At 36.2% G+C, this 11,560-nt stretch overlaps 1 protein-coding gene across 2 annotated transcripts in view; it reads right to left on the bottom strand.

Moving 5' to 3' along the window:
- The window catches only part of PIR121 (transcription activator), a 481,847-nt gene that overhangs the window by 333,890 nt on the left and 136,397 nt on the right, over positions 1–11,560 (bottom strand). For both annotated transcript variants that reach the window (XM_089411826.1, XM_089411827.1), the window contains 7 exons: positions 7,426–7,576; positions 7,031–7,125; positions 6,528–6,743; positions 5,725–5,936; positions 5,290–5,434; positions 4,313–4,481; positions 4,071–4,147 (listed from right to left, as the gene is read on the bottom strand). In XM_089411826.1, coding sequence (XP_089267952.1) covers positions 4,071–4,147; positions 4,313–4,481; positions 5,290–5,434; positions 5,725–5,936; positions 6,528–6,743; positions 7,031–7,125; positions 7,426–7,576 — 1,065 coding nt within the window. The remainder of the gene's footprint in view (positions 1–4,070; positions 4,148–4,312; positions 4,482–5,289; positions 5,435–5,724; positions 5,937–6,527; positions 6,744–7,030; positions 7,126–7,425; positions 7,577–11,560) is intronic.

Raw genomic sequence — 11,560 nt, 5'->3', positions numbered from 1 at the left:
CCCCCTTTGTCAAAGACTATAACCTATGGGGTTGGATAGGCTATTTCATCCCCCTTAGGGAAATTAACTAGAAAAGGACATTACACTAGGGCACTACTAGTGCTATGTAATAAATGGTAATGTTAAATTCTTAAAGGGGCCAATCTCTTTTATCTTACATTTTCATCATTTTACTTAAATTTTCAACATTACTACTAATTGTCTCAAGATGTTTGAGAGTGCTTCCAACCTCATTGGATTTCATATGGAAAAAGTAGAATTTTTTATCCCACTCAAAATCCAGCAAACTTAGTAGTTTTCGAGGTTTCAGGTTGAGAAATACCATTGGATTCTATCATGTATGACAATATGGAACTACCATTTAAATCAGAGCACCAAGCTCTCTATGTACCTCGATATTGGTGGCATTGATTGTTGAACTTCAATGTCATAACCCTAGTAAAAATCTACCCATCACTCAAACAAAATCTCGTTTTGACATGCCAAGGTTTCTCTATCTTATTTTAATATTTAGAGGGTGATATTGATGATGAGGATCCCAATATAGGCAATGATTTTGATGATATATAGGTGTTTGTTATAGCAAGATTATTTTGGACTATAAAGGGCACCTAGAGCCTCTTTGTTGATGTATTTTTGGTTCAAATATGGATTGCACTCAATGTTATTTCGGCTATATACACCCTTACTTTCTATATATATGAGAAACTTTGTGTATTTGTGTATAATGATTGTTAAAATTTGGGTACTAGAGGACAAGTGGTTCCCTAAGGCTTTGATCTTTGGCCTAGGGAAAACCGTCCAAATTTATTTTTTACATTTCTCATAAAGTGACTTTATAAGTGGTAAAGTCAATTTAATCTAACAATGACTTTATAAGTGGTAAAGTTACATTCTAATTTAAAAGTGGCTTTATAAGTGGTAAAGTTACATTCTAATTTAAAGGTGACTTTATTAAAGTGAATGAAGAATTAGAAAGTGAAAAAGTGAATATGGAAATAAAAGGCTAAGTGGGTCTTTATTTAAGTGGGTGAGTTAAAAAATAGAAAGTGATAGTTAAATGCACATTTATTCTCATCCCTAGATCTAAATGAATCTCAGCCATTAGATCTTAGGGTAACCCAAAAGGTCATTTAGAAAATAAAAGGAGAAGAGAAGAGGAAAAGATCAATTCATTCTTTCATGAGCATTTGAGAGAAAGAGAAGAGAGAGCAAGGAGAAAATTTCTGAGCAGTGAAGGAGAGCAGCAAGAAGACATTTCGGCGAATCTGGGCAACAGCATTTATTGGCATGCATCCCAAGGAGAATCGTACAGCAGGAGAAAGGCACAGAAATCGAAGAAGAGGGACATCAAGTTCTGGGCACGTTTTTCGAGGCTGGCCGTACAGCATTTAATGTTGTTTTATTGCTGTAAAAATTTATGTTTTGGCGGTTTGCTGATTGGCACGATTTTCGAGGTGGAGTTCAAACACAGAAATCGAGATAAGTTATAATTTGTGGTCGCTGGAATTTTTACTGTGTATTTTAGTTTCTCTGTAAAAGCATTTTCAGAAATAAAGAAAAGCTCTCAAACTGGTTTTCCCCAAGAATTGTAGGGGGTTTTTCCAGGGTCACATTGACCAAAAATCACTGTGTTATTTTCTATGTGGGGCTGTCATAATTTCACTGTGTTTTATTTCTGCAATTTTAGCAGTTGTGAAATCTCTAAATTTGTTTTCAAAAAAATATTATCATTTCCAAATTTTAGAATTTTTATCATGCTTGGATTTAAAACTAAATGCATGGAGTGATAAAGAACACTGATAACCAGAGTGGGGGTTGAAATTTCTTCAATGACTTGGGTGCTAGATGGTTTAGGTGAATTACAAGGCCTCACCAAGGTCACACCTCAAAGAGAGGAATTACCATTTTTAAGAAAGGTGGAGGTGATTGTAAAATTTCCAAGGCAAGGAGGCTAGAGCAGAAAAGAAAGAAATCCCACCAAATTAAGGCAACGTTCAAGAACTTTATTAAGGGAGGTAGCGAGGAAGAACATGGACTAAGGATCTAAGTTCAGGGGTAGAGAATTATGTCAAGAGTGTGTGAATGGCAAAGGGGTTCACAAAGGTCACATGTCCTCAAAGAGAGGAATTCCCATTTTTTTTGTGACAAACGAGGAGAAGATAACAATTTCAAGGCAACGAAATGAGGGCAGAAAGAAAAGCAAAAACTCCCACCAAATTATAATGTTAAATTTGGCAACTAGGGCCAAACTCCCCCTTGGACAGCGCATATGATGAGCTGATATTTTTATTGGATCCCTTTTTACAAGAGGTGTAGGATTGATCTAAAGATCATCTCATTCTGACATGTACAAATAGGATTATGAATTTATTTTGTTTATGGACAAATTGTCACCGCCTCCTGCCGGCACATCCTACCCATGCAGTTTGGGACTCATGGGAAGCACCTCTCCTCTGGCCAATGAGTAGGGAAATGAGGATAGGGACCATAGTACTAACGATGGAAACATTGTGTACTACCATACTCCCTATTCTAGGATGTTTGATATTGATCTGGGATCAATGGAGACTGACTTCGGGTCAATGGAGAGTAGTATGATACACTCTCGATTATTGGACACTGACTTCGGGTCAATGGAGAGTAGTATGATACACTCTCGATTATTGAACACTGACTTCGGGTCAGTGGAGAATGGTATAATACATTCATGATCATTTCTTCTTCATTATTTCTTGATGGTTCAGCAGAGCATGGATGACAAGGATGGTACAAATTGTCAGATGGTTTGGCAAGTGGAGTTCCTCCTCATTGAAAGGAAGCGTTAAATTTGGCAACTATGGCCAAACTCCACCTTGGACAGCTCATATGATGCAACTGATATTTTTATTGGATTCCTCTCTCCAAGAGGTGTAGGATTGATCTAAAGATCATCTCATTCTGACATGTACAAATGGAATTATAAATTTATTTTGTTTATGGACAAATTGTCAAGGTCGGCCAGCGAACTAATGTAGGCTCAGAAGCCCAACAATCACGTCTATTCATCCTCAACGTTGCATATAAATAGAAGGCGTCTTTGCCTCATTTGGACATCACTCACCTTCTCATTCATCTCACTCCTCATCTGATTGGGTACGGATTTCAGGACAGCCTCTCTCCACACGTGCAAAGAAGAAGACAGTTTTCTGCGTTGACCGAATTTCAAGGAAGTTTGACCAGTGTTTTGATCAGCAGCGTTGACCTTGTTTGACTGCGATTTTTGTGGGATACTTTATGTTTGGGCAGGCCGCATTTCTGGGCACAGAAATCGAGGCAGTCTGTACTGTTTGACCAGCATTGACTGCAGAAGGGTTTGACTGTAGTGTTGACTTGCATTGACCAAGTTTGACTGAGTATTTTCAGACTGTTTTGGGGCTGATTTGATTTGCTGTTGGAGGCCAAGTTGACTGGGTTTGACCGAGCTGTTTTGGAGGTCAAATTCTGCCCTGTTGACCAGCATTGACTTTCTGGTTAGGGCTTTCTGTGGCTGCTGTTTTACTGGACAGATTTCACTTCGATTGGGCAAGTGAATATTAAATATTTTACTCTTTCTCTCTGCTGAACTTTTGAAGAATAATAAGAATTGATCAATGGGTTTCCCCACATTGGGGTTTATCCCTGGCTGGCACCATATCTTGTGTCCTCTTGTCTTGGCTTGTCTTCTACTGTTTTATTTTTATTCTATCTGCATTTACTATCATGTTAATGTGATTGATAATCTGGAAATTGATATTGGGCTTATAAGTAAATTGCACTTAAGCATAGAACATACCATTGTTTTATAAAATTAACAAATAAGCATCAACAAGAAAATATATATATATATGGAAAGGCAGAAATACATGCCCCTAATATAGAAAACCAAAGAGTAACTTAGATTAAATGTAAAGTGGCAGAGTTGATGTATGAATTATTAGAAAGAAGATGCAAGAATTAATATACTACCAAAAGATACATCTTACAAATGCCAAAATTAAGAAATAAAACTTGTATGAATAAGGTAGGCTTTGAACAAAGCTACATTTTACCTGAATCACACGGGAAGTTTCCAAGTAAAATTCTCTAAACCAGAGAAAACCGAGATTTGTTAGGTTACCTATGGTAGCTGCAAGCATCATGAGCACAACAAGAAAAATGAGTGATACCATTGCAAACAATGTGCTCACAAAAAAAAACTAAATTAGCTAAAAGTTACAACAAAATCCAACGGTTCCAAACAGAATTAAAAATGTCAATGAGACAAATCAAGATAAAGAAAGCTTGTAAATACCTGTGTAGTCCAAGATATGTGGGAAAAAATTAAGTTTGTAAAAAAATGTCTCTAATTGCCTCATGTCATTCACAGGAATCTCTGAATCACTGTTGCCAAAAAGGCCCACAGTTTTCTTTGGATTGCCACCAGATACGAGTTCATATATCAAAAACTGCAGACAATGTACCTGCATATACAAAACAGTATATACAGCTACCATAAGATGTTTACAGGAAATTCATGGTGTTAAAATTTAAAATAAGGAAGCATCTGTCATTTAATTGATATCTGGGTCAAAAAATGATAAAACATAGAACTTGGAATAAAATATCTGATGACCAAGAATGTATAAATATCAAACTGGTTGTCACATTTGCCAGAGAACAGGAATAGTGTTAAGGAAGGCTTTCGGCCAATTAAGCTTAGGAGAGATGGATACATATCACCAAAGGAGGTATAAACGAATTAAAATACAAATATATAACAAGAGTGTTTACATACGTCCAATATGGTCACATGTTTTCTATTAAAATAAAAGAACCAAAGATAGATACACACTCTCTAGTTCAGCTTTGAAGTTTCATGTTGATATTTCAACAAGAACTTTCAGAAATTTTCTGAACAACATGTGCACGTTTTCTAGTTCAGCATTGAGCTTTCTTGATTATATTTCAACAAGAACATTCAGAAATTTTCCAAAAAACATGAGCACCCTCTCTTGTTCAGCTTTAAACGAACTTGTTTATATTTCAACAAGAACATTCAGAATTCTTCCAATAAACATGGGCACTCTCTCTAGTTCAGCTTTAAACTTTCTTGTTTACATTTAAAACAAACAGTACTGTTTACTATTCCGCCACACAGAACAGAACAGAATAGCCACTAAGATGACAAGAAATGATTCAGATTAGGAGTGCAGCATCCTTTCAAGAGTACATCATCTTAACAACAGGTTTACACTATAAACAACATCAAGTTCAAGATAAGAAGTGCACTTGAGCAGCTGTTGGTGCCACAGGCCTTGGCTTAAAAGACACTCCATTATTCTCATCGCCTCCTCGTTTTGTGTTATGTTCAGACTCAAGCCGGCTTGTGCTTGCCATCCAATCTGCTGCAATAGTCCTCATGTCTGATAAGATCCTGGAAAGTTCATAAAAAGGTTGTCATCAAACAGAAACATTAAACTTAAAATGCATGTAAAACCAAACTTCTATATCAATATACAAAAACATGAAAAGAATACATTCTGCAGCCAATTAATCCTAATAATTTTCATCCGTGTATTTCTTCTTGTTCAGTTATTTCTTTGTTATGTGCTTGTGATACACTATAAAAATGAGAAATGCAAAAGAATCAAGTCACAAGCAGCAACATAAAAGTAACTAAAACAGTTCAAGCTTTAAAATCAATGCTCGAGGCTTTGTATTTGCCTTGAAAGATCCTTCTTCCTTTTAAATGTTGTTCTCAACATGGTCGCCAGCTTGTTTTGCACAAAGTCCTGAACCTCAGCATGAATTGCTTCCCACAAAGCATCTGCAATCACCGTGTCAGATCTTTGCATCATTACACCAATTCCTTTAATATAGGTTGTAAGCTCAACCATTGCTCTTCTCTCTTCATGGGAATAATTGCACCGAACAACCTGCCATATATAGTGAAGCATTGTCAACAACTAATTTATTCTCAGCTTGGAAAATAATAAATACAGAGATAATCTAAAAGAACAAAAATCAAGTACCATTGATATGATGTGCCAATAACATAGCACTAAGCATGCAACATATTCAAGTCACAAAATCTGTGTTATTTATTTATAGCCCACATTACAGAGTTGGAAGCCATCACATCTTTCAAACTAACCAGGTAGGATTTCCCATAGAAAAGTTAAATGGAGTTAATAACATAGAGCCTTTTACTCTCAGAGTGATTACAAAGCATTTTCACCTTAACATGGACATATCTACTAATATATATGAAAAATCGTTTATTCAGAATAGATGAAGTGGCAACATGAATATAAAAACAAAAAGATATTTGACCTCATATCAGTTAATTTAATGTCAAGGTACTCAATTTTAAACGATGCCAATAAATTAGAATACATTCCTCTTATAGGCTATGGTAATTTGGTAAAAGTCCCCTAACTACAGAATGCAAACATTTTTGCAACTTCTTCTGTAGACAATCACAAAAATGTTTCACTTCCAAAATAATTCCCATCTCAGGTATTTACCTTCTCATAATCTGAGATAGTTGCAGAGAGATCATCTGGATCAAGAGGAACAGCATCCTTACAAGGCCTGGAGAATTTCCATGCACATTGTTCCCAAACACGACCAATCCACCTGCTGAGAAGTCGAAACCCTTCAACGACGATATCATACATACTGCCCTTTACTTCCTTGCTCCACTCGGCATCAATGATTGGTTCAGACTTTGAAACCAGAAGCTGAAAACATCTTTACAGGAATCAGTAAGTGTTACAAATCTGCAAAGAGCTATGCAAAATCAGGAAATAAACAAAAATAAGGTAATACTGCAGATAAATTTACACACAAATTTTGAAAGTAGCACTCAAGTTACTAGAATTAGAGGAAGAGATAAAGACATGGACATCTTTCAAATTGAGTCCTAACAAATCCAGATATTTCCTCACAAAGTCAGAAAAGATTACAATCAAAAAATGCAATTGCTCCAGATAAGGGATATAGGAATTCCAGTAATTCGGTTGCACACCTGGTTCATTGCCGCAGAGAAACGCAATGCAAAATCATCATGTTCTGAACGGATAACCCCAATGTGATTGAGAATGGAGTAATGTCGTTGATACTTGCACAACGTTAAGGAATTTTGTGTAGAGTTAAAACAAGCAGAAATAACTAGTCATCATAGAAGCCCAATAATATGGGTTAGGATTGACTACAAATTAAGATCAATGCATTTCAAACAAACAGGAATACATCTGGCATATCAAGGCATGCTACCCAAGGTGGCTCTGAACATAGAAATCATGTCAGATTTGACTACTTGGCGACTAAAAGAGAACCTGAAGTAAACAGAAAAGATATTAACAACGCAGAGTCCCCTACTAGTGTGTACTGTGATGCATTACAAGACATCTCAAGGATATTCTAAAGCTTCACGCTGACCAATTTCATGTGGTGCTGGAAGAGAAACTAGCCGACTATGGCTCGAAAATCTTTGGAAGTATGATGACAATTCTTTGAGCATTGTTGCAGGTGCAAGATGAAGATCTGGAAATGCCGGTATCACTGGATCCCTCTGCATAGAAACGATCAAGTTATTAATTCATTCTTTTCGAATTCCCACAAGATTGTAAAATAAATCCAAGATGTAACTTAGCCTAACAAAGCCAATTCCAAAACCTATTGGAATAATACAACGCTCAAAAAAAAAATATGCTGTTATGTTTGAGTGGTAGTGTTAAGTTAAAGTTAGTGTCAGCTGAATGTGATTAGTGTTGGGAGGTTAACCTGCCATGACCATATTTAGTAATAAACATTGTGTGATAAGACATAACGTAAGTAAAAGTGTTATGTCTGTATGTATAGGCAGCCTGCCAGCCGCCTATTGTATCTTCACTGAAGCAATGATATAAAGTTGAAAAAATCAGCGAACTTTCACCAACATCACAAAAAATTACAATGTAAAACCTATTAGAAAATTTAACTAGGTTCGTCTTCATAATGGTTTTTGTACTTATATCATTCTATATTTTATGTAAAAGAAAAAGAAGAAAAAAAAGAATTTTTATTATTATTATTTTCTTAGATAAGCATGTTCTTCATGCTTCTAGGATTTGTTGAGTCAAAGAGTCAAAGTCCTATTTGGACCTAATGTAAAGAAAAAGGAAAAATAATTTTAAATATGTAATTTGGGTCAAAAACCCCTCTAGATGCCAAGTCGGCCCTACCTATCAAGTCGGCCCTACCCCAAAGGTCATTTCTATTCACACCCCTCTGGACAGTATAAATAGACAATGATTTGAGCTCATTTGGACACACACAATTCGGTCAATTAGTTCTGAAAATTCACAGAAGGAGGGCCGAAGTATGAAGTTGGAGAAGGGTTTGAGGAAGTTCTACCTTATCTTATCTCTTGTAGAAGATTTGTTGTTAGTCTCTTGTTGTTGATGGATTTGCTGTGCAGGAGGGTTTGACTTGGCATCTAAAAGATTGCTCATGGGTCTTGGATATCTCAATTTGATCTGATTCTATAAGAAGACAAATTTTCTAGGTTTTCCCCTTGGAGCGGTTTTGGCCTGGCTTGGAGCCTATATCTTGTGTTTCTTATGTACTATGATCTTCATGTTTTTACATTTGATAATTGTTTGATGAAAAACATAATTAAGTTAATAAGAAGACAACAAATTTCACAAGCATTTATCAAACAAAGAGAAATCTAATTTAAACTACAACCCTCCGATTCTCAACAAAAGCCTCCCCGAAAAATCGCTGCGAAAAAATAGCAAGGTTCAGGAAAAAATTGGACCACTTGATTTTTTCATGCCACAATGGAAAATATCACCTAGGGAAGGTTTAGGTATCTTAAAGGCCAATTTTCGGGATGTTCTGGGTCATTTCTTTTCGCAGCTCTTGAGGAATAAAAGGGAGACGGTTTAAACTTTACCATCATCAACAACCAGGTTTAGTACAGCCAAATCATTGTTCTTGTAACCACGAAAAAAATGGTTGCAGCACACAGATCAATTGCTATGTGCCTATAGTATTGATATCTTCAAATCCTAGGAATTTCTTCAAAAAATTTGCCCTCTTAACATCTTTTTCTATTCTAAATTTATTTTGGGTTTTCAAAGTTCATGTTGTTTGCTTCTTGTTATCATTTTTCATGGTTCATATTGTTGAAAATAAGGGTACCAAGGAGGTGTTTCCTACGCATTTATCCTTTTGGCCTAAGGAGACACATTAATTACCTTTTGTCTAAGTGATATTATGAGTTTATTAATATCAAGGAGCTAAAGTACTTTTTATAAGACTTGTACCATGTACTTTAAGTTACTAAAGTCATGTGTTTTAAAAGTCACTTTATGTGAAAAGTACCAAGTACATTTTATATTATTAAAATGACTTTTATATTCTAAAAGTCACATTATGAGATAAAAAGTGACCATGGTAGTAAAACATTAAAAAGTACTAGGAAGTTTATTAAATATGATGGACCACATGAGGAAGGGGGTCAAGTGGGGGGCTTGATCTCATGGGCAGAGATTTAATCTCATCCCTTGAATTCAAGGGTTAGGGTTCTCAACACTAAAGGAAGACAAAAAGGCAGAAAAAAGGAAGAGAGTGATCGTTACTCTCATGAGAATCTATTGAGGAGATGAGAGCATAAGGAGGAATAAAGCTTTGAAAGAAACCTTACAACAGAGAACAAAGCAACAATACCATAGCATCAGATCGAATCTCTCAAGGAGGTCGAGTTCAAGCCAATAGGAGAGGTCGAAGTTTATGGAAGCAGCCCTAGGCATTGTTAACACATAGTTTGAGGGTCTTTTCTAAGTCAAATCAATGTATATCTCAGACTAGGACAGCGTAGATACCATAGTTTTAAAACCACGCCAGTCTGAATCGGACTTGACCGGTTCAAAGATCGTTCCGTTATCGAACCGGTCAAGCCGGACATCGACTCGACCAGCTCGATAATGGACCGACCAGCTCAGCCGAGGCCATCATAAACAAGTCGAGCTGGTCCACGGCAGAAAAGGGCAGAAAACTCAGACTTCAGAGCCAATTTTTTTTTGGTTTTGTGTTTTCCTCAATGCATCGACCCTCTCCCAAGCCTATAAAAGTGACCTAACCCCCTCACATTTCTTCACAGCTATCTCATTGCATTTGTGTGAGCATTTGTGAGGAGTTTGTGAAGAGTTGGAGTTGGTTTTTGGAGCAACAGTGAGGAGGTTCTCAGGCAATCATTGGAGCAGCTGTGAGGAGCTTATTGGGCAATCATTAGAGTAGCATTGAGGAGTTGGTTTTTGGAGGAGCATTGAGGAGGCTAGACGCTTTTTTTTCACTTCTCAAATCTTCCCTTGCATTTTTTTTTTTTTTTGCAAATCTGGAAATTGAAAAGAGTAATTTTTCTAAAAGAAATAAACATTGAAGAGGTTTTTTTTTTTTAGACTTTTGTCCTTTCATTTCCAAGTCCAAATATCAGAAAATGGCTCCTACAATGAAAGATGTTGCTTGGGAATATGCTGAGATGACTGATAATCAAATGTATTATGTAACGACCAAAAGTCATATACGCGGGAGAAATATTAAAATACTTCGTAAACAAAGACATCCATGGTAGGGCAGTAATTGTAAATTGTATATTGTATAAAGAATTGTTGTAGGATGATTACAATTCAAAATGAGAGCCTGCTTATATACCCTAGGCCGGTGGCCTTCCACGAACGATCATGTCTCTAAGACATGCCTTTTCATTACTAACTAACTAACCATTAGTTAATTACTTATTATTTATTATTATATTTATATTTATTATCTATTTTTATCTATTTTTACATAATTTATGTTCATAACATTGCCTTCTCCTTCAAACAGTTTTGTCCTCAAAGCTTGTTGATGAAAGGGACTTGATCTCTTTGCTTGCTATGAGTGTCTTCTCATCTCGAGATAGTCATCTTTGTCGATACAAGTTGGTATGATCCTTGGAGAGATATATAAAATTGTCGTACTGAGAACGGATCGGACCATCCTAGATTGATCTGCTATGGAATCAAATTTTGTGATGAATTGTTATCGTGGGACTGGATTCTGCAAACTTCAGTATTCCTAAGAACATAAATTTGTCGTTTATTTTCTAAGTGACACTGGTATGTAGCTTGATTGGAAAGTTTGCTCTTGTGATTCAAATGTCAATGCATAGTTCTTTTGGTTGGACTTTCCCTTATCATGTTAGTGGATGTTTCCTAATTTACTTCAGGCGTTGTTGTTGTTGAATTGGTGACTGAATCACCATTCGCAATGTCCATCATTTAAACTGCAACTTCTACATGTGACTTCACTTCAATAGAATCTAGATTTCCCTTAACTGTGAGATTAGTGTTAGGATATTCCAACACATAGGAAATAGTTAAGTACAACTTGGTCTAGTATAGAGTTAGGTATAGAGTTAGGTAAAGTGTGTTTCTTTACCGTTGTACATTTTGTAACTTACAATCCGACGGTCACGATATGTAGTGATCTGACGGTTCATTCTCTCCTCGGTATTACCGACACTTGA

Source organism: Pinus tabuliformis, chromosome 3_1 (assembly GCF_031772625.1).
Source record: "Pinus tabuliformis cultivar Carrire ecotype Pingquan chromosome 3_1, CPIR1, whole genome shotgun sequence".
Classification (NCBI taxonomy): Eukaryota; Viridiplantae; Streptophyta; class Pinopsida; order Pinales; family Pinaceae; genus Pinus; species Pinus tabuliformis.
Note: the sequence above shows the minus strand (reverse complement) of the source record. Positions and strands in the feature narration are given on the sequence as shown.